Source organism: Oncorhynchus mykiss, chromosome 6 (genome assembly GCF_057628025.1).
Source record: "Oncorhynchus mykiss isolate SJ-2025 chromosome 6, ASM5762802v1, whole genome shotgun sequence".
Lineage (NCBI taxonomy): Eukaryota > Metazoa > Chordata > Actinopteri > Salmoniformes > Salmonidae > Oncorhynchus > Oncorhynchus mykiss.
In genome coordinates, this window is record NC_143027.1 from 21001989 (window position 1) to 21025860 (window position 23872).

Below are 23872 nucleotides of genomic sequence, written 5' to 3' on the forward strand. Positions count from 1 at the left end.
GTTGGAACTGCTCGGTAACCCATTTGCTGTTGACGTGGAAAGCTCACCACCAAACCTCCAAATGGAGTTGATTGACCTCCAATGCAATGATGCACTGAGGGCAAAATATGCGGCAGTGGGTGCTGCGGAGTTCGCCCGTTTCCTCCCCGGCACAATGCCCCAGCTGCGCATCCAGGCTGCTCAAACGTTGTCTATGTTTGGCAGCACATACCTGTGTGAACAACTGTTTTCTTTGATGAACCTGAACAAAACATCACACAGAAGTCGACTTACTGCTGAACACCTCCACTCAATTCTGAGGATTTCTTCAGCTCAGAGCCTTACCCCGAACATTGATGAACTTGTGGAAAAGATGGGACACCACCAAGTATCACCCTCAACCTCAAACAAGTGAACATTACTGTGCAATCACATATTTAGAGTTTTTACTCAGTTCAAGTTTAAAAGTTAAAATTTAATATTTGTTTTCACTGCATGTTACTTCTCCTTAAACAAAGTGTTGTTTTTGATTAATAGATTTTTGCACTTTATTTTTTTGTATTTCAATCCAATTATATTTTAAAAATATTTCAGTTGAGTGGATGATAGAAAATTGCTATTATTGTTTTTTCTTTGAAGTAAATTTAGCCCACTTTTGCTAAAATAGAAAATATAGTCTACTGATGGTGCCTTGAATACCGGTTTCTTTCATTTAATGTTCATGTTATGGGGATATTTATATAAAGGAAATTTGTCTTTTGTGTCTGTTGAAAATTAAAGATTACTGACAGAGCCATAAGAAAATATTGCTTTATTTATCTGATCATATTGTAATATATTTGTTAGGTTTTCAGTAGGTTCAATTAGGTTCACTAGACTATATGCGTCATTTAAAAATTTTTCAATGAACATTCGAACAGTCCGGCCCTCGTCTTGTAGCTGATTTTTTTATTTGGCCCTCCGTCCATTTGACTTTGACACCCCTGCTCTACATGGTAGGTTTTTACAAAGCACTTATACAGTTACTGCCACCTATGTTCTGGTGAAAATGTGTGGGCTACATCATTTTAATTTTGAGCGTCTGAAAGCAAAACATTTTTAGTAAAAATTAACACTAGTTTCTAAGGATGTCATGTGGCTGATTTACTGCTCTGCTCTATCCTCACCAGGCCCCAGAATGCTTCGATCCTGTGTGGGGTTATGCGTGTTGGTCTTGTGGCTAAAGGCCTCCTGGTTAAAGGAGACATGGACTTGGAGCTGGTCCTGATGTGCAGAGACAAACCCACCAAACTACTGCTGTACACTGTCGGCACCAACCTGCCAGTGCAACTACAGGTCTGTTTCCACTCAAGCATTTTACATGAGCAAACTAACTGTAACATTTTAAAACGGATGGGATGGCACATTATCCTAAAAAATTTACAATTTTCCAATGTGAGTTTCGAATACCAGTACTTTAGGTTGTGCAGTGCAGATCTGAGCCTACTACCATTGCTTTATGTAATATAGTGCAAACCTAACATCATCCACAACTGCAGTCTCTAGTGCATTGCAGAGCTGACTACTGTACATGGTCTCCTCGTCAGCCAGTTAAATACCGCTCCAGCCTGCTGTGAAGGTTATCATCAAGGGACGATTCCATTAGCACCTTTCGGCTTCACAGCACAGGGGGTGGAGAGAGGTTGTCACAGAAGTAGAGCGATGATGCATTCTTCAAAGGAACTAGCAGGAACTAGACTAGATAATACACCTGAATCTTTCTCCCTTTGAACATAATCACTACAAAATAAGATGCCATGCATAGAAAATTGAATTGGAAGTTTCTTAGTATGTTGCCTGTAAAGTTGAAACTTTAGTAATATAATAGTGTGTGTGTGATGTTGGACGTACCACACCTGGCTTATGATCTGCCTCAACCCTGGTTGGTTGCCCTTTCAGACGCTGACAGAGGACAAGTATGAGGTGCGGCCGAGTGTGTCGGAGTCAGCCATCCAGGTGGTCAACACCAACAACCCCAAATTCACCCTGAAGATTACCCTGTCCTCTCTGGCCATGAGAGAAAAACACACTGCCACAGAAGAAGGTATTTACCCCTTCTGTTTGTCCTTGCCATGAGATGTTTTTTCTCTCTTATTTAACCTTTTAATAGAGTTTAAAAGTATATTATGTTGTCTCCAGCTGAAACAGTTTTATGTTTTAATTGTCTGATAAAATCATACATTCATACCTTGAATTCCTTAAAGATGTACACAGTACATCTCGCTACACAAGCATTTCGCTACACTCGCATTAACATCTGCTAACCATGTGTATGTGACAAATAAAATTTGATTTGATTTGATTTGAGTAAAACCTTAACCCTTATTTCCGTTGTGGTCTTCTCCTTAAATTAGCGAGGCAGAGTTGAGGGAGGGAGAGGAGGGGGAGCAAAGGAAAGAGGAGGGAGACTGCAGGAATGAGGGTAGTACAAAGCAGAGGTGAAATGGGGTGTGGAGATAAGGGAGGGTGATTGAGGAGCGTTTAAAGGGGACAGGAGGGGGTTGGAGGTGGTCAGGAGAAAGGGGAGGGACGGGAGGGACATGAATCTGGTAAGTGTCTCGATAGTAAGATCTGGAAGCGGATCTCCGTTGGGATACAGCCAAGTGTAAAAAGAGCCATCTCTGCTCAGGTTTCTCCTACAGCGTTCTGTCTCATCATTCTTGTCTAACAGAGAGTCAGGATGCTTATTTCCTTGCCCAACATCCAGTTAGTGGGAAACTGGAGAGTGAGAGGAGTGCTTATGCTGTGGTTTTTAAAAAGGGAATGAATGAAAGGTGAGTCAGACATGAAGAGCAGCCATTATGTAACACCTATTGTTGTGTCAACCCCACTGGGGGAGACTGAAAAAGGTTTTCAGCATTCTGTACAAAAGGTCGTTGCAGCATAAATATTGCATTGAGTTTTAAGTGTAATACTGGAGGAGATAAATTCTAGGAGAGAAAGATTTTGTCCTGAGCCTCCAAATAATCCAAACAGCACAAGCAAAGAAGTAACCAATACAATATGCCAGCACAAGTTCTCCGGCAACCTCTAGTTTTGGGGAATAACCCGAGCGGAACATTGACTGACTATTCTATCCATAGAATTTAAGGATTTTAGGATTAAATTTACACGGTTCCATCTGGCCTCGCAACTAGTTGTGGTACTATACCGTAGCATCCTCAACCCTGAGGAAGGCACATTGCCCTGAAACAGTTCTCTCCATTGAATGTTTGGGAGTATATGTGCAAATGTCTGTATTTTACCACAGCACTCCAGCCCAGCGTGTGTGGATTATTAAACCTGGGAGCTCCGGGCTGGGAGCCCGCCTAGCAACGAGGCCCAGCGCAGGACGCCCGGGTACAAGGGGCTCCCCCTTAAACCACTCTGTCTAGCCCTAGACATGGCTCCCCCTTCTCTTCACTGGTTTACTGTATACCATGACATTTTGGTCCATGTCCATTTCAGAGCTGACCAAAGACAGACAAACTGGTATCCAACTGCCTTCTTGACTCCTGATATTCATTATATTTTGTCATTTGTGGAAGACTGGTGGTCTATGCCCATTGATAATTGAGGCCTCTCTAACGTTGCAGTTGATTTGCTCAGAATGACATCCCATAAATTCATGTTGTAAAGTCAGTGGTATTAATTTTCTTTGGTTTTTGGTCACTAATAAAAATCTAAGTTGATGACGTGTGGGAGAGCTCATTGGTGTTGTCTTATTGGAATGTGGTACTTATGGTTGATGGCTTCTTCATGACCTGCTGCTGGTGGAGAGCATAGGAAGGGCTCAGGAGGTTCCATTTGCCTGGTTTCTTGGACAATCTCATTTCCGCAGAAAATATCACAAAATCCCTGAGAAATCCTGAAAAGACTGAGATTTAGTGTGTATTCAGTGCCTCTATTGTCCTATTTATGTCCTTGCAGCCTCTGGGCCAAGATCCTTATCAGATGCCTGTAATTTATTTCCCAGATCTCCCCTGGCTCAGACCATGAAGGCCCTCAGTCTAATATTAGGAGGTGGGACATGGAATAACCCTGTGTTGTGATACGGGTTGACCCTGGCCTGTGTCACTCATTGGCTTGTCTGTTAGTCCTCCACCTCTTCCAACCTGTTCAGCTTTCACAATGGACTCTATAGCAAAGATCTGCAAAACCACACACACAGTGCTCTTACAAACCCTTCCGTAAATACAGTATACTACCGCACATGGCTACCTGCCATGCATTTGAAATGGCCAGTGTGGCCACTAAATAGCTTCCTCTATTCTCCACAGCTCAATAAACCAAGCAAGGAATTAACATTTAAAACCTACAAATAAGTGGCTCTTACTGTCCAATTTCATTAGTCTTATTGATATAAATATTTGCAGGAAAATATGTCCCAACGGAGTCAATTATCCATCAAAAAATACAATTACTAATTCTAAAATAAGAGGTACGACCTAATATAATTACTGCCGAAAAGGCATTTGATTGTGAGGAGTGGGGGCTAAGTTGTTGTACCTTTTTGAAATAGCCAGTGTCGTTTGTGGTTCTAGCTGTAGGCCAATATACAGTAGATGTAATTGAATGTGAATTCCATTGCCAATTTGCCACGGTAATTATTTGGGGGGAGATGGAGAGGTTCTCTTACTAAGCTCGGAGTTCTTTAGTGTGGTGTGCAGTATGTTTGCTCGGCCCAGAGTAATCACCTCCTAGCTAGTTGCTCCCGAGAAAATGAGCTTTCACTTTCTTTCCAGGGTGGCGTCCTCACTCTGATGTTTATGTTCTGCCGTTGCTTTTTATTTTCTCCCACGGCTCAGTTCCAGCCATGGCACGGCACGGTTGATCCCACAGGAAGCCAGTGTGGAAACTTTTTAATAAACATAAACATCTGATCAACCTGCAAGACAGAAAATACTAGCATGGCATCCTACTACAATACATTACAAATGAATTGAATTATGACTAAATTCTATTTTTACAATTTCAATTCCAAGGCTTTCCAACTACTTCTCTAAACATCCTATGGTTACAGAACTAATCTCCAGACATGATCCCCTTACATTATTCTCATCTAAAAGTTTGTTGTGTGTCCTGAGATGTGGCCATGCTCTCATTTTCTTTGTCCTGCACTGAACCGACAACACACTATTCTGGTGGTGAAGCCATCTCAGTGCCACTGATCTGCATCCAGACTTGAGTGTCCATCTGGCAGAGCCACAGCAGAAGCATGCACTCACATGTACTTATGTTACAGCTCTGTAACACTTCTGTCAGCTTCTGTGCAGGAGGGGGAAAAAATCTAACTTTCAAACTTCAACATTTCCCCTCAACTCATTCTATCAGATCAGTGGGATGCTATTTATAGCCGGCCACCCTACTTGCCTGTGTGTCGGTCCTAAATGATAGCCTATTCCCTAAACGTGCCTGTGTGTCTGTGGATACATCCTAAATGGCAGCCTATTCCCTAAAGTGCTCTACTTTTGACCAGCGCCCACATGGGTAATAGGGTACCATTTCAGATGCAGCCCGTGTCTGTGTGGCAGTCTTTCTGAAGGTCCCCTCGGCCAACACAATGTGTGTCCTCATCCTGTCCCTCTCTCCAGAGGAAGGCGTGGGGGAACTTGAGGTGCTGGACGAGCGGCGGTGCCAGGCCGCACTGGCAACACTCAGACACACCAAATGGTTCCAGGTGGGACATCTGTTCTGATTTCATGGTTTGATATTCAATTCATATCTCATTCAGATAGAACAGTTTGCTCTCTGGGAGATATCTAGGGAACATTAAATGGCTGAGGGGAGAGTGGGCTATGTTTTAGAAATGCTTTGTCAAGGGATTCTTTCTAACAAATATACACTGCTCAAAAAAATAAAGGGAACACTAAAATAACACATCCTAGATCTGAATGAATGAAATATTCTTATTAAATACTTTTTTCTTTACATAGTTGAATGTGCTGACAACAAAATCACACAAAAATTGTCAATAGAAATCAAATGTATCAACCCATGGAGGTCTGGATTTGGAGTGACACTCAAAATTAAAGTGGAAAACCACACTACAGGCTGATCCAACTTTGATGTAATGCCCTTAAAACAAGTCAAAATGAGGCTCAGTAGTGTGTGTGGCCTCCACGTGCCTGTATGACCTCCCTACAACGCCTGGGCATGCTCCTGATGAGGTGGTGGATCGTCTCCTGAGGGATCTCCTCCCAGACCTGGACTAAAGCATCTGCCAACTCCTGGACAGTCTGTGGTGCAATGTGGCGTTGGCGGATGGAGCAAGACATGATGTCCCAGATGTGCTCAATTGGATTCAGGTCTGGGGAACGGGCGGGCCCGTCTATAGCATCAATGCCTTCCTCTTGCAGGAACTGCTGACACACGCCAGCCACATGAGGTCTAGCATTGTCTTGCATTAGGAGGAACCCAGGGCCAACCGCACCAGCATATGGTCTCACAAGGGGTCTGAGGATCTCATCTCGGTATCTAATGGCAGTCAGGCTACCTCTGGCGAGCACATAGCGGGCTGTGCGGCCCCCCCTAAGAAATGCCACCCCACACCATGACTGACCCACCACCAAACCAGTCATGCTGGAGGATGTTGCAGGCAGCAGAACGTTCTCCACGGCGTCTCCAGACTCTGTCACATCTGTCACATGTGCTCAGTGTGAACCTGCTTTCATCTGTGAAGAGCACAGGGCGCCAGTGGCGAATTTGGCATTTGCCAGAGAACACCAAGATTGGCAAACGTCCTGCACGGTGTTGGGCTGTAAAGCACATCCCCCACCTGTGGACGTCGGGCCCTCATACCACCCTCATGGAGTCTGTTTCTGACCGTTTGAGCAGACACATGCACATTTGTGGCCTGCTGGAGGTCATTTTGCAGGGCTCTGGCAGTGCTCCTCCTGCTCCTCCTTGCACAAAGGCAGAGGTAGCGGTCCTGCTGCTGGGTTGTTGCCCTCCTACGGCCTCCTCCACGTCTCCTGATGTACTGGCCTGTCTCCTGGTAGCGCCTCCATGCTCTGGACACTACGCTGACAGACACAGCAAACCTTCTTTCCACAGCTCGCAATCGATGTGCCATCCTGGATGAGCTGCACTACCTGAGCCACTTGTGTGGGTTGTAGACTCCGTCTCATGCTACCACTAGAGTGAAAGCACCGCCAGCATTCAAAAGTGACCAAAACATCAGCCAGGAAGCATAGGAACTGAGAAGTGGTCTGTGGTCACCACCTGCAGAACCACTCCTTTATTGGGGGTGTCTTGCTAATTGCCTATAATTTCCACCTGTTGTCTATTCTATTTGCACAACAGTATGTGACATTTATTGTCAATCAGTGTTGCTTCCTAAGTGGACAGTTTGTAACTTGGAGTTACATTGTGTTGTTTAAGTGTTCCCTTTATTTTTTTGAGCAGTGTATATATTTACATATATTTCAGGATGTTTGTATCCCTGGAAATAATCAAAATGAATGTAAACATTCTAGTTTGTAAAACATGCTTGTCCAAAAAAGTGAGTGGTCTCTTGACACCACTTACCCCAGGTATGGGGAAAGTTTAAACCACCTACAAATTTCTGTGCTGAGTGAAATATTAATGTTACCTTTTTACAACCATGTCCATCTTTATTTCCCAAACACAATTCAACACAGTCACAATTGCATTTTTGTCGATTTTAATAATTGTAAGACTTTTAACACTTAACATAGGCCAGGCCCTGTTATTACCTCATATCCCAGTGATGTGGTATAAAAGGTTACGCCTCGGAAGAAAACACTTCAATTTGCCATTTGCTCAACTTACCCCAAGGCAAACATTTATACTATAGGGAAAGGAAAGTTGTCCAACTAAATGTATTCAACTGAAATGTGTCTTCCGCATTTGAACCCAACCCCTCTGAATCAGAGAGGCTGCCTTAATCGACATCCATTTCTTCAGCGCCCGGGGAACAGTGCTCAGGAGCAGAACCACAGATTTGTACCTTTTTACCTTCGGCCCAACGCTCTAACCACTAGGCTACCTGCCGCCCTTGTATATTAGCCCACACAGCTACAAGAATGCACCTTTTATTGTAGCTTATAGCGATCAATCTACACTGAACAAGAATATAAATGCAATTTCGAAGATGCAAGCATCATGAAAACGCTAACACAATTTAATTTGACTTGGTGAAAATAATTATTGGGAATCTAACTTGCTTAACCTAACTTACTTTTTCCATGCATACTCTTCCTTCTCACTCCATGAAATGATGACCTCTTCTTAAATATTTGGTCAGATTACTAATTTTCTGTATGGTTTCCTACAAACAAGACTGGCTCAATTTACCCCTTTGGCTCAACTTACCCCACTCTCCCCTAATATCCATTGTATGACTGAAGGATGGAGTAATTATTTTGGTAGACTGTACATGTTGTTTTTAGCATCACTGGACTGAAGGTATATAGAGTTTGTTTACATTGTCTTGTCTGTCCCCCATATAGTCCAGAGTGACAGATCTGAAGTCGTGTGTCATCGTCATGCGTATTCTCAGAGACATGTGCAACAGACTAATTGTGTGGGAGCCTCTCAAAGGATGGGTAAGTGGTCCAGGGAGAGGTGTGTGTGTGTGTGTGTGTGTGTGTGTGTGTGTGTGTGTGTGTGTGTGTGTGTGTGTGTGTGACAGAGTACATCATGTCTCTTTGGTCCCCCCACCCCACCACAGCCCATGGAGCTGATCTGTTCTCTCACCCCCCCACCACAGCCCATTGAGCTGATCTGTGAGAAAGCCATTGCCACCTGCAACCGGCCCCTGGGGCCCGGAGAGGCCCTGCGCAGGGTCATGGAGTGCATTGCCTCAGGGATCCTCCTCCCAGGTCAGCCACAGGGAATAGGTTTTATATCCAGGCCTTCCTGGGAAAGAGGTCTGCATTTAACTGGGACTTTCCGGTTAAATAAAAATATTACTTGCCTGTTCACTAGCCCAGTAAGCCCATACAATGTAAGAAGCTTTTTGAATGTTGATTTTGACTGCTGTTCCAGATGGGCCGGGAGTTCACGACCCCTGTGAGAGAGAGCCAACAGACACCTTGTCAGTGATCACTGGCCAACAGGCTGAGGCTATCACTCAAAACGCACAGGTGAGACACCCTAACAATACATCTACAATACTGTAAAGTCAGACAGTTGAAGTCGGAAGTTTACATACACTTAGGTTGGAGTCCTTAACTAATTTTTCAACCACCACAAATTTCTTGTTAAAAAATTGTTTTGGCAAGTCGGTTAGGACATCTACTTTGTGCATGACACAAGTAATATTTCCAACAGTTGTTTACAGACAGATTATTTCACTTATAATTAACTGTATTACAATTCCAGTGGGTCAGAAGTTTACATACACTAAGTTGACTGTGCCTTTAAACAGCTTGGAAAATTTCAGGAAATTATGTCATGGCTTTAGAAGCTTCTGATAGGCTAATTGACATCATTTCAGTCAATTGGAGGTTCTGCTGTGGATGTATTTCAAGGCCTACCTTCAAACTCAGTGCGTCTTTGCTTGACATGATGGGAAAATCAAAAGAAATCAGCCAAGAAATTGAAATACAGAAAAATTGTAGACATCCACAAGTCTGGTTCATCCTTGGGAGCAATTTCCAAATGCCTGAAGGTACCACGTTCATCTGTACAAACAATAGTACGCAAGTATAAACACCATGGGACCACTCCGCCGTCATACCGCTCAGGAAGGAGACGCGGTCTGTCTCCTAGAGATGAACGTACTTTGTTGCGAAAAGTTCAAATCAATCCCAGAACAACAGCGAAGGACCTTGTGAAGATACTGGAGGAAACAGGTAAAAAAGTATTTATATCCACATAAAAAAAAAGAGTCCTATATCGACACAATCTGAAAGGCCGCTCAGCAACGAAGAAACCACTGCTCCAAAACCGCAATAAAAAAGCCGGACTACGGTTTGTAACTGCACATGGAGACAAAGATTGTACATTTTGGAGAAATGTCCTCTGGTCTGATGAAACAAAAATATAACTGTTTGGCCATAATGACCATCGTTATGTTTGGAGGAAAAGGGGGGATGCTTTCAAGTCAAAAAACACCATCCCAACCATGAAGCACGGGGGTGGCAGCATCATGTTGTGGTGGTGCTTTTCTGCAGGAGGGACTGGTGCACTTCACAAAATAGATGGCATCATGAGTGATGGAAAATTATGTGGATATATTGAAGCAACATCTCAAGACATCAGTCAGGAAGTTAAAGCTTGGTTGCAAATGGATCTTCCAAATGGACAATGACCCCAAGCATACTTCCAAAGTTGTCTCAAAACGGCTTAAGGACAACAAAGTCAAGGTATTGGAGTGGCCATCACAAAGCCCTGATCTCAATCCTATAGAAAATGTGTGGACAGAACTGAAAAAGCGTGTGCGAGCAAGGAGGCCTACAAACCTGATTCCAGCTCTGTCAGAAGGAATGGGCCAGAATTCACCCAACTTATTGTGGGAAGCTTGTGGAAGGTTACCCGGAACGTTTGACCCAAGTTAAACAATTTAAAGGCAATGCCACCAAGTACTAATTGAGTGTATATAAAATTCTGACCCACTGGGAATGTGATGAAAGAAATAAAAGCTGAAATAAATCATTCTCTACTATTATTTCTACTACATTTCACGTTCTTAAAATAAAGTGGTGATCCTAACTAACCAAGGACAGGGAATGTTTACTTGGATTAAATGTCAGGATTTGTGAAGAACTGAGTTTTTAAATGTATTTGGCTAATGTGTATGTTAACTTCCGACTTCAACTGTACATCAGGAAAGAAATGACACTGCTCTTCTCATTGTTACCTTCCCCCTAGCGTTGATTGGATGATGAGGTTAATTTAAAGCCGGCTACGGCCACTCCAGAGGCCCAGTCCAGGTCTATAGTTAGATCAGTGCTGCTGCAGTACTTCAGACTCAACCTCTACAGCCCCTTGGAGCTGAGGACACTGACGATTAGCCCACTAATGAGCGTGGGAAAGCACTCCCTGCACGCCAGCAGTGCTTTGTGCTGCTTACTACATGAAACACTTCTAGACTGCCCTGAGCAGAATGCAATGTGAATGTATAGGGAGGTGAGGATCTCTCCATTTCTCGCTCTAGGCAGGAGGAAATCTGTTCGTCCTTGCACTATGCAGTAAGTCGAGGTTTTTGTGAGTGTGAATCTGCTCCCAATGTAAAGATTCTCTCCAATGTCCAAAAATCCCATAAGGACATTGACCTTAATAAAAATCCCCCCCTCTGTGTAAAGGTGAGACACCCACAGGCCTCACGACTCGCCTGAAGGTCCCTGGTACCAGTTCAAAATGTATGGAAGTACTGTGTATACAGTTGAAGTCGGAAGTTTACATACACCTTAGCTAAATACATTTAAACTCAGTTTTTCACAATTCCTGATATTTAATCCTTGTAAAAATTCCCTGTCCTAGGTCAGTTAGGATCAGCACTTTATTTTAAGAATGTGAAATGTCAGAATAATAGTAGAGAGAATGATTTATTTCAGCTTTTATTTATTTTATCACATTCCCAGTGGGTCAGAAGTTCACATACACTCAATTAGTATTTGGTAGAATTGCCTTTTTAAATAGTTTAACTTGGGTCAAATGTTTCAGGTGGCCTTCCACAAGCTTCCCACAATAAGTTGGGTGAATTTTGACCCATTCCTCCTGACAGAGCTGGTGTAACTGAGTCAGGTTTGTAAGACCTCCTTGCTCGCACACACTTTCAGTCCTGTCCACAAATGTTCTATAGGATTGAGGTCAGACCTTTGTGATGGTCACTCCAATAGCTTGACTTTGTTGTCCTTAAACCATTTTGAAACAACTTTGGAAGGATGCTTGGGGTCATTGTCCATTTGGAAGATCCATTTGCGACCAAGCTTTAACTTCCTGACTGATGTCTTGAGATGTTGCTTCAATATATCCACATCATTTTCTTTCCTCATGATGCCATCTATTTTGTGAAGGTCACCAGTCCCTCCTGCAGCAAAGCACCCCCACAACATGATGCTGCCACCCTGTGCTTCACGGTCTGGATGGCGTTCTTCGGCTTGCAAGCATCCCCCTTTTTCCTCCAAACATAATGATGGTCATTATGGCCAAACAATTCTATTTTTGTTTCATCAGACCAGAGGACATCTCTCCAAAAAATACTATCTTTGTCCCCATGTGCAGTTACAAACTGTAGTCTGGCTTTTTTTATGGCAGTTCTGGAGCAGTGGCTTCTTCCTTGCTGAGCAGCCTTTCAGGTTATGTCGATATAGGACTCTTTTTACTGTGGCTATAGATACTTTTGCTGCAGACATCATTGCCTCCCCGCTTAACATGTATTTTTAAATTCACGCTTGATTTTAAGGAAATCCCCAAGTTATGGAAATCTGCTTTTGTACTGCCTCTCCTGAAAGGTGGAGATCCTTCGCTATTTGACAACTATCGACGAATCCATATCAAAATTGTCTGTACTGTCAAAGGTACTAGAGTCCTTAGTTAGTAGGCAGCTTAAGGTCTACTTCCAAGAAAACAATATCTTAAATGGAATGCAATCAGGTTTTACGTCTGGCCACAGCACTGTTTCAGCAACATTGAAGGTTTTAAATGACATCCACTGTGCTCTTGATAAGAAGTTATATTGTGTCTGTTTTTATTGATTTGTCAAAGGCTTTTGACACCGTGGACCATGCTGTGTTAGTGCAAAGGTTGAAATGTTGTGGAATTACTGGTCATTCTCTAGATTGGTTTATAAATTACCTATCAAATCGTACACGATGTGTAATGGCGGATGGTTGTAAATCTGGGCCCACTGTTGTTAATTTTGTATATCAACAACATTGGGGATCTTATTGAAACAGTGGATGTTCATTTTTATGCAGATGATACTGTTCTTTATTCAAGTGGAAGTAGTTTATCTTTAGCTTTTGAAAATGCCCAAAGAGCATTTAACATCATACAACAGAATCTGTATGATTTAAAGCTGATTCTAAATTTGGGTAAAACAAAATGCATGGTATTTTCAAATGCCAGTCATGTTACAAATCATGTCATTGCTACATTGTCTGGACATACTATAGAGCAAGTTAAAGTGTACAAATATTTGGGTGTGTGGGTTGATGATGAGCTGAGCTTCACTGTGCATGTAGAGAATTTGAGAAGCTCAAGGAAGCTCAAGCTGAAAATGGTATCAAGGAAGCTCAAGCTGAAAATAGTATTTTATTACCGGCATAAGGCTGTTTTTTCTTTTTGAGGCCACAAAGGAGCTGGTACGATGTACATTACTGTCGGTTTTAGATTTTAGTGATGTTATATATATGCAGGCCTCAGCCACAACCCCGAGAGCACTTTAATCAGTGTATCATGCAGCCCTCAGGTTCATTTCAAATCAGAAATGTCTAACACATCATTGTGATCTCTACAGCGCTGTTGACTGGTCGTCATTGACCTTGCGTAGGCTTAAACACTGGTATACACTGATTTATAAGGCCATACTGGGTAAAATGCCATTTTATCTCTGTTCTTTTTTTAGTCAGGTCAGTAAATAAATATCAATTACGGTCCCATTCTGATTTGCTTCTAGCAGTACTAAAAATTAGAACAGGTCATAGTAGAAATAGTTTGTTACTTAGGTCCGTGGTCCTTGAATTCTCTCCTGAACATTTTAAAATGTGATGATCTAGTTTGGTTGGTGGAGTTTAAACACTTGATCGATGTATATATCATAGAAGAGTGTCATTGTTTTTAGGCCAGCTGTTTTTAGTCAAGACGTTTGTGTTTTTAATGTAAAATGTTTTTGTTGTACTGTATGTGTGTTTATAGTTTTGTTTAATGTTGTGTTAGTGTATGTAAGTTGTTTTGTCTGAAACATTGTTCCCTCTGCTGCTATTGGACCAGGTCTCTATTGGAAAAGAGATGTTATCTCAATGAGAAAAAACCTGTATAAGTAAAGGTCAAATAAAAAATAAAGGGTTAAAAACACAATAATAAAATAAAGAATCCTGATCTTATCTCTCAGATGTAGGATAGACACTTCAGAAAACTTCCTTTTAGATCTGTTTTTCCATGTAGTGAAACTGTTAGCCAATGCTTTTGTATGGGCTAATGGCAGTAAGGTCAAATTAAAATGTTAATCTAATTCTTTTTCTTCAAGGAATCTTTAAATTCTAAATCAAATAGCAAAATTATCATTGGTATGACCTTGCTAAAACAATTCCATATAGCTTAGTAGTACCCCCCCGGCTTAGACGGGGGGGGGGTACTACTTAGACTTAGACTCTTATGGGTTAAATACACACTTGATTGATATTTACATTTAATTAATCAGTTGATTACATCCTCGTAGGTATTTCTAGCATTACTCTTTCCTAGAGGAGTTGTGGGTGTGTTTGACTCGTTTTGTGCCCTCATTCTATGTGGTTTCATACTGTGTTTCTGTTGTGTGTTTCAGCATGCCCTACGTCTCCTGGCCTTCGGACAGCTTTATAAGGTTCTGAATATGAATCCTCTCCCTCCAACCAAACCCTCACACAGACTCTCAGGGTCAGACAAAAAAGGTGTGTGTGTTCACCCTTGAGTGTATGTGCTAGTGTGTAAACTCAGAGATCTCAGGTGGTCTCTGCCCTCCTGAAGGTGAATCCATACTTTGTTCCACAGGAACCTGCCGGAAAAGGCAGCATGAAGATGAACACACTAACGACAGACAACTCTTCAAGAAGATGAAATGCAACCTGATGGGAGGTCAGATTCACTGTTGCTCTGGCTCAACATTTCTGAATCCTTTTCCTCTCTACTTAGCCTGGAGAACAACTTGAAGTAATGTAGATGCATAGTATTTCTAAAGATCAGCCTATGCCTGTCGACCATACAGGAACTCTAGAATATAATGCTGGTACATTCCAGAATGTCATTACTCAAAAACAGCAGTCTCACACACAATTATCTATCTCTCTCAGGAAACCCTACCTACATTACAGGACACTCTACCTACATTACAGGACACCCTACCTACAGTGCACTCAAAGTATTCACACCCCTGGACTTTTTCCAAATTTTGTTACATTAGTCTTATTCTAAAATGTATACAAATATTTGTTTCCTCATCAATCTACACACAATACCCAATGATGACAAAGTGAAAACTGTTTTTTAGACCTTTTTGCACATTTATTATTTTTTAACAGAAATACCTTATAACTATTCAGACCCTTTGCTATGAGACTTGAAGTTGAGCTCAAGTACATCCTGTTTCCATTGAACATCCTTGAGATGTTTCTACAACTTGATTGAAGTCCACCTGTGGTAAATTGAATTGATTGGACATGATTTGGAAAGGCACACACCTGTCTATATAATGTCCCACAGTTGACAGTGCATGTCAGAGTAAAAGCCAAGACATGAGGTCGAAGGAATTGTCTGTAGAGCTCCGAGACAGGATTGTGTTGAGGCACAGATCTGGGGAAGGGTACCAAAAAATGTCTGCAGCATTGAAGGTCCCCAAGAACACAGTGGCCTCCATCATTATTAAATGGAAGAAGTTAGGAACCACCAAGACTCTTCCTAGAGCTGGCCACTGGCCAAACTGAGCAATCAGGGGAGAAGAGCCTTGGTCATGGAGGTGACCGATGGTCACTGACAGAGCTCCAAAGTTCCTCTGTGGAGATGGGATAACCTTCCAGAAGGTCAACCAGCACTCTACAAATCAGGCCTTTGGAAGCCACTCCTCAGTAAAAGGCACATGACAGCTCGCTTGGAGTTTGCCTAAAGACTCTCAGACCATGAGAAACAATATTCTGGTCTGACGAAAAGAAGATTGAAGTCTTTGGCCTGAATGCCAAGTGTCACGTCTGGAAGAAACCTGGCACTATCCCTACGGTGAAAAATGGTGGTGGCAGCATCATGCTGAGGGGATGTTTTTCAGCGGCAGGGACTGGGAGGCTAGTCAGGATCAAGGGAAAGATGAACGGAGAAAAGTACAGAGTTCCTTGATGAAAACCTGCTTCAGCGCTCTCAGGACCACGATCCTAAGCATACAGCCAAGACAACCAAGAATGGCTTTGGACAAGTCTCTGAACGTCCTTGAGTGGCCCAACCAGAGCCCGGACTTGAACCCGATCTAACATCTCTGGAGAGACCTGAAAATAGCTGTGCAATGACGCTCCCCATTCAACCTGACAGAGCTTAAGAGGATCTGCAGAGAAGAATAGGAAAAACTCCCCAAATGCAGGTGTGCCAAGCTTGTGTTTTTATTCAATTTTTTGATTTAGCTAGGCGAGTCAGTTAAGAACAATTTCTTATTTACATTAACGGCCTACCCCGGCCAAACGCTAACCCGGAAGACGCTGGGCCAATTGTGCACCGCCCTATGAGACTCCCAATCACGGCCGGTTGTGATACAGCCTGGAATCAAACCAGGGTCTATAATGACGCCTCAAGCACTGAGATGCAGTGCCTTAGACCGCTGAGCCATACCCAAGAAGACTCAATGCTGTAATTGCTGCCAAAGGTGCTTGAACAAAGTATTGCGTAAAGGGTCTGAATACTTTATGTAAATGTGATATTTACATTGTATTAATTTTTTTAAACCTGTTTTTGCTTTGTCATTATGGAGTATTGTGTGTAGATTGACGAGGGGAAAATAAGGCTGTAACTAGGGGGGAAAGGGGGGGAAAGTCAAGGGGTCTGAATATTTTCCGAATGCGTTTTTTTTTTTTTTTACAGGACACCTTACTCACAGGACACCCTACCTCTCACAGGACACCCTACCTACATTACAGCACAATCCATGTATTACCACCACCACCTCCCACTCTGACACACCTGTTCCCTCCCTCACTATCACTCCTCGTCGGCCTGGGCATTTAGATTAGAACACACCTTGAACACCTGCCGTGCTGATCTAGTACAGAATCAGAATCCTCTGTATAGAATTAGACCTAGAAAGTACTGTACAGAATGAAACTACTCAGTTGTTCAGAATCACGATGTACCACATACAGTTGAAGTTGTAAGTTTACATTCACTTACGTTGGAGTCATTTAAAACTTGTTTTTCAATCACTTAACACATTTCTTGTTAAACTATAGTTTTGGCAAGTCTGTTAGGACATCTACTTTGTGCATGACACAAGTAATTTTATAACTATTTTTTTACAGACAGATTATTTCACTCTATCACAATTCCAGTGGGTCAGAAGGTTACATACAGTGCCTTGCAAAAGTATTCGGCCCCCTTGAACTTTGCGACCTTTTGCCACATTTCAGGCTTCAAACATAAAGATATAAAACTGTATTTTTTTTGTGAAGAATCAACAACAAGTGGGACACAATCATGAAGTGGAACGACATTTATTGGATATTTCAAACTTTTTTAACAAATCAAAAACTGAAAAATTGGGTGTGCTAAATTATTCAGCCCCTTTACTTTCAGTGCAGCAAACTCTCTCCAGAAGTTCAGTGAGGATCTCTGAATGATCCAATGTTGACCTAAATGACTAATGATGATAAATACAATCCACCTGTGTGTAATCAAGTCTCCGTATAAATGCACCTGCACTGTGATAGTCTCAGAGGTCCGTTAAAAGCGCAGAGAGCATCATGAAGAACAAGGAACACACCAGGCAGGTCCGAGATACTGTTGTGAAGAAGTTTAAAGCCGGATTTGGATACAAAAAGATTTCCCAAGCTTTAAACATCCCAAGGAGCACTGTGCAAGCGATAATATTGAAATGGAAGGAGTATCAGACCACTGCAAATCTACCAAGACCTGGCCGTCCCTCTAAACTTTCAGCTCATACAAGGAGAAGACTGATCAGAGATGCAGCCAAGAGGCCCATGATCACTCTGGATGAACTGCAGAGATCTACAGCTGAGGTGGGAGACTCTGTCCATAGGACAACAATCAGTCGTATATTGCACAAATCTGGCCTTTATGGAAGAGTGGCAAGAAGAAAGCCATTTCTTAAAGATATCCATAAAAAGTGTCGTTTTAAAGTTTGCCACAAGCCACCTGGGAGACACACCAAACATGTGGAAGAAGGTGCTCTGGTCAGATGAAACCAAAATTGAACTTTTTGGCAACAATGCAAAACGTTATGTTTGGCGTAAAAGCAACACAGCTCATCACACTGAACACATCATCCCCACTGTCAAACATGGTGGTGGCAGCATCATGGTTTGGGCCTGCTTTTCTTCAGCAGGGACAGGGAAGATGGTTAAAATTGATGGGAAGATGGATGAGGACCAAATACAGGACCATTCTGGAAGAAAACCTGATGGAGTCTGCAAAAGACCTGAGACTGGGACGGAGATTTGTCTTCCAACAAGACAATGATCCAAAACATAAAGCAAAATCTACAATGGAATGGTTCAAAAATAAACAGATCCAGGTGTTAGAATGGCCAAGTCAAAGTCCAGACCTGAATCCAATCGAGAATCTGTGGAAGGAACTGAAAACTGCTGTTCACAAATGCTCTCCATCCAACCTCACTGAGCTCGAGCTGTTTTGCAAGGAGGAATGGGAAAAAAATTCAGTCTCTCGATGTGCAAAACTGATAGAGACATACCCCAAGCGACTTACAGCTGTAATCGCAGCAAAAGGTGGCGCTACAAAGTATTAACTTAAGGGGGCTGAATAATTTTGCACGCCCAATTTTTCAGTTTTTGATTTGTTAAAAAAGTTTGAAATATCCAATAAATGTCGTTCCTCTTCATGATTGTGTCCCACTTGTTGTTGATTCTTCACAAAAAAATACAGTTTTATATCTTTATGTTTGAAGCCTGAAATGAGGCAAAAGGTCGCAAAGTTCAAGGGGGCCGAATACTTTCGCAAGGCACTGTACACTAATTTGACTGTGCCTTTTAAACAGCTTGGAAAATTCCAGAAAATGATGTCATTGCTTTAGAAGCATATGATAGGCTAATTGACATCATTTGAGTCAATTGGAGGTGTACCTGTGTATGTATTTCAAGGCCTACCTTCAAACCCAGTTCTCTTTGCTTGACATCATGGGAAAATGAAAAGAAATCAGCCAAGACCTCAGAAACAAAATTGTAGACCTCCACAAGTCTGTTTCATCCTTGGGAGCAATTTCCAAATGCCTGAAGGTATCCCGTTCATCTGTACAAACAATAGTACGCAAGTATAAACACCATGGGACCACGCAGCTGTCATACCGCTCAGGAAGGAGACGCATTCTGTGTCCTAGAGATGAACATACTTTTGTGCGAAAGTGCAAATCAATCCCAGAACAACAGCAAAGGACCTTGTGAAGATGCTGGAGGAAACGGGTACAGAAGTATCTATATCCACAGTAAAATGAGTCCTATATCGACATAACCTGAAAGGCTACTCAGCAAGGAAGAAGCCACTGCTCCAAAACCGTCATAAAAAAGCCAGACTACAGTTTGTAACTGCACATGGACAAAGATTGTACTTTTTGGAGAAATGTCCTCTGGTTTGATGAAACAAAAATAGAACTGTTTGGCCATAATGACCACCGTTCTGTTTGGAGGAAAAAGGGGGAGGCTTGCCAGCTGAAGAACACCTTCCCAACCGTGAAGCACAGGGGTGGCAGCATCATGTTGTGGGGGTGCTTTGCTGCAGGAGGGACTGGTTCACTTCACAAAATAGATGGCATCATGAGGGATGGAAAATTATGTGGATATATTGACATTGTTCTTAAAATAAAGTGGTGATCCTAACTGACCTAAGATATTTTTTATTAGGATTAAATGTCAGGAATTGTGAAAAACTGAGTTGAAATGTATTTGGCTAAGGTGTATGTAAACTTCTGGCTTCAACGGCATACTTTTGATTGATGTTATTGAATGCCTGTATGGTCTCCATGTTTCCTCCTCCTAGTTCTGGACAGTAAGATGATGGACCCCAACCACCCCATGAATGCCCTGATGAGACTGAACCAGGTCCACCCGGGGCTGCATTATAAGCTGTTGTCCCAGTCTGGCCCGGTCCACACTCCAGTCTTTACCATGTCTGTGGACGTACAGGGCACTGTCCATGAGGCCTCTGGCTGTTCCAAGAAGACTGCCAAACTCAAAGTAGCACTTAAGGTAACAAACCTATTTCTGTAAATGTAACTTGAGGTTGGTGGCACCTTTTTAATTTGGGAGAACGAGCTTGTGGTAATGGCTGGAGCGGAATCAGTGGAATGGAATATGATGCCATTCCATTAGCTCCGTTTTGGACATTTATGAGCTGTTCCCCTCAGCAGCCTCCTGTGAATGGGATACATGTTACGAGAGGATGAAGATTAACAGGTAGGACATGCAGAGGACAGAAGTGGATTTTGAACAAAGACGTAGAATCATCTGTACCTGTACTGTAGCACTGTGACACAGACAGTATTACATGGACTCATGGCAGATATGACAAAACTTTGAGGTGCTCTCTATCATGATAACACACTGTGTCCAAGTAAGTGCTGCTCCTCAAGATCTTACAGTGCATATTATTTGACCACACCTTTGTTCCTCTTGCTCATGGTCTCCAGGTCCTACAGGCTCTTGGTTACCCAGCTGGCTTCGAAGTGGACCTGGACTCCCTGAGTGCCGATGAGAGGTCTGACAGTGAGGGACGCAACCACAGAAGTGAGAGAAATGACAGAATGTCCACCAGCTCCAGAAGCAACTCTGTCACCTCCACAGACACATGTGAGGTAACCACACAACCGTCACACCGACAACACGAGGTAACCTCACAACCGCCACACTTGGGCTGGGCGGTATACCGTATTTTACTATATACCAGAAGTGATGCATGGACCGGTTTGGGTTTTTACTTTACCTTCTATAACGTTATTTAAATGTTTGGTTTGTTAAATGTGATATGCGGTGTGTAACTTCCATTTTTATAGTTTACTCCGCTACTTGAGTCATCCCTCTCTCTCTCTCTCTCTCTCTCTCTCTCTCTCTCTCTCTCTCTCCACTCTGCTTTCCACGCAGACCTACTAGTCCCACCCCGTCACTCAAGGAGTGCATTTGTTGTTGCTTGACCACAAGACACTTTTGTTCAGTCTGCATGGTCAATGCAGCACATGCAACAATGTTGTTTCCAATTTGATCTTAATATAAATCCACAAGCATTCTATAAATACAATATTAGTTTGTGTTTCTTACATCTGCTAACAGCTAGTTTGTATTTTCTTATTAAGTTAAGCTAAACCGTGTTAGCCACTAATGATAATTGCTAGCTAACTAGCTAATAAAAGTACTGAGTCAGAGCAAACGAAGCTAGCTGATAAAGCCTGATACCAGTGCTGGTGGAGGCCTAAATCAGCATGTTGTTTGTGCAACAGTATCTTCTAAATCAAAGAGTAATAGGCGAAGCATGAATATGTTGGCTATATGAATAAAGATTTCATGTAGCCAAAGATTATAGGGTCCCCTAGGAAACACAGAACATCACTTTGGTTCCTACCCTGTCACAATAACTGGCATGGCATGGCATTTTAATTCGTTGTCATGTCAAACAACACTGTATTCAAAGTGCCCACTATTATTTATATTCTAATTAGAGTTATAAGAAACATTTTATATTTCCAGGATTCCAGAAGTTCACCCAAGTGTTTTGATGCGAGTCGCAATTTCAACATTTGGTTAAAAATAAGGCCTAGTATTTTTGCCCGTATTGGGGCAGTGTGAAAATTCTCAAATGAGTGCAGGAAATGCAGAAATTGATGGAAATGCAGGAAATTATTTTAGATTGAATTGAACTGCATAAAACAATCATAATGGAGAAAGACCCATTAAAATAATTTAGAATAGATGTGTTGCCACCCAAAGGTCACGCACTTCTCACAAAGCAAGTGTATTACTTTTATTAATCAAAACATAAAATACCGTAAAAAAGTTGAAAAATACCATGATATTTTTTGGCCATCTCGCCCAGCGCTATATCACACTAACCGCACGAGCTAACCACACAACCGTCACACTAACATGACAACCTGTTCTGTCATAACAGCATTTGAAAGCTCATTATTCAGGTCCAGATTGTCTGACTTTCATTGTGTTTGCTTATAAGTGAGAATGATGTTAGAAGGGTGTACATCCCGGATTAATGTTTTGTGTGGTTCACCGACTGGACTCATCCCTAACATTGCTCAGTTCAACTATACGGGGGTAGTGATTTCCCCCATATTATCATCCCTAGTCCCGCATCCCAGGCCCTCTCCTCACGCCAGGGGGCAAGAACCCAGTGATGGAGCTGAACGAGAAACGCAGAGGCCTGAAGTATGAACTCTTATCAGAGACTGGCGGCAGCTACGACAAACGCTTCATCATAGAGGTCTTTATCCACACACACACACCACAGCCTTGCACCTGCTTGACCTTTCACTTTACATCATTTATCTGACTTATCTAAAGACAAAAAAATGAATCTAGAGCATTGCTATTTCACTGGGCTGTGAAATGGCCCTAGTGTAGTTCTGAATGATTGACAGTGTGTGGTGTGTACTGTAGGTGGAAGTTGATAAACAGAAGTTCAGAGGCTCTGGGCCCAATAAGAAAGCAGCGAAGGCTAGTGCTGCCCTCGCTGCTCTGAAGAGACTCTTCTCTGACTCAAAAGACCCCCACAACAAGACGAGGGGGCCCAGGACACCGGTGGGTGGACAAACATCACTGTCAGCACATCCATAGAATTCACATTAGTCGTGCAGCATACGTCCAAATGTCTGGAAAGGTGACGCCATAACCGTAATGAATGTGTGTGTTTGCAGGTGAAGAGAACTGTGTCGTCAACCGTGTCTATCCCAGTCCATGCCCACAGCAGGCCTAGAACCAGGCCAGTGATGCACAGAGCACCTTATATCAGCGCTCCACCTACCCATGGGTACCTCCCACCAGGTAAGACCCGGGGCTTGGTGTGTAAGTGCGGGGTCCGTCAGGTTTGGGGTCAAATTCATTTAAATTCCAATCAATTCAGGAACAACACTGAAATTCCATTTCTCTTCAATGCTTTAAAATTGGGAAGTTTTGGAATTTGGTGAATTTTCTGAATTGACTGGAATTTAAATGGGATTGACAACAATCCTGGTGTCTGTTAGGTTGTTGCTATACACTGAGTATATAAAACATTAAGAACACCTGCTCTTTCCATGACATAGACTGACCAGGTGAATCCAGGTGAAAGCTATGATCCCTTATTGGTGTCACTTGTTAAATCCACTTCAAACACTGTAGATGAAGTGGAGGAGACCATTTAAAGAAGGATTTTTAAGCCTTGAGACATGGATTGTGTATGTGTGCCATTGATGGTGAATGGGCAAGACAAAATATTTAAGTGCCTTTGAATGGGGTATGGTAGTAGGTGCCAGGCACACTGGTTTGTGTCAAGAACTGCAACGCTGCTGGGTTTTTCATGCTGAACAGTTTCATGTGTATCAAGAATGGTCCACCACCCAAAGGACATCCAGCGAACTTGACACAACTATTACAAGCATTGGAGTCAACATGAGCCAGCATCCCGGTGTAACGCTTTTGACGCCTTGTAGAGTCCATGCGCTGACAAACTGAGGCTGGTCTGAGTACAAAAGGGAGGGGGGGCGCAACTCAATATTAGGAAGCTGTTCCTAATGTTTGGTATACTCAGTGTAGAAGTACTACTCCTGTAACTCAAGTTCCTTGACCTCTGTTTTCAGGCTATGGAGCTCCATTTGGCTATGGTTCTGCAGCTCCCTTCCCTGCCTATGGTAAGCAGGGGCCAGCAGCTACTAGACCGTGTCATGCATGTGCTTGTTGTTCCACCTCACCTTTCCATTTCCTGATTTCTTAATGAGGGTGGTCAGACATAGAACAGTCAAATGTGAGATCAGTATTATATCCGCACTTTTCCATTTTTGATCTCT

At 42.6% G+C, this 23872-nt stretch overlaps 1 protein-coding gene across 2 annotated transcripts in view; it reads left to right on the top strand.

Annotated features, from left to right (window-relative positions):
* The window catches only part of LOC110525457 (spermatid perinuclear RNA-binding protein), a 42270-nt gene that overhangs the window by 13589 nt on the left and 4809 nt on the right, over positions 1–23872 (top strand). For both annotated transcript variants that reach the window (XM_021605582.3, XM_036979592.2), the window contains 14 exons: positions 1149–1314; positions 1918–2062; positions 5592–5677; positions 8472–8567; positions 8732–8843; positions 9010–9107; positions 14456–14561; positions 14662–14745; positions 19867–20075; positions 20516–20680; positions 22177–22311; positions 22488–22628; positions 22745–22871; positions 23666–23716. In XM_021605582.3, the coding sequence (XP_021461257.3) occupies positions 1149–1314; positions 1918–2062; positions 5592–5677; positions 8472–8567; positions 8732–8843; positions 9010–9107; positions 14456–14561; positions 14662–14745; positions 19867–20075; positions 20516–20680; positions 22177–22311; positions 22488–22628; positions 22745–22871; positions 23666–23716 (1721 nt within the window). The remainder of the gene's footprint in view (positions 1–1148; positions 1315–1917; positions 2063–5591; positions 5678–8471; positions 8568–8731; positions 8844–9009; positions 9108–14455; positions 14562–14661; positions 14746–19866; positions 20076–20515; positions 20681–22176; positions 22312–22487; positions 22629–22744; positions 22872–23665; positions 23717–23872) is intronic.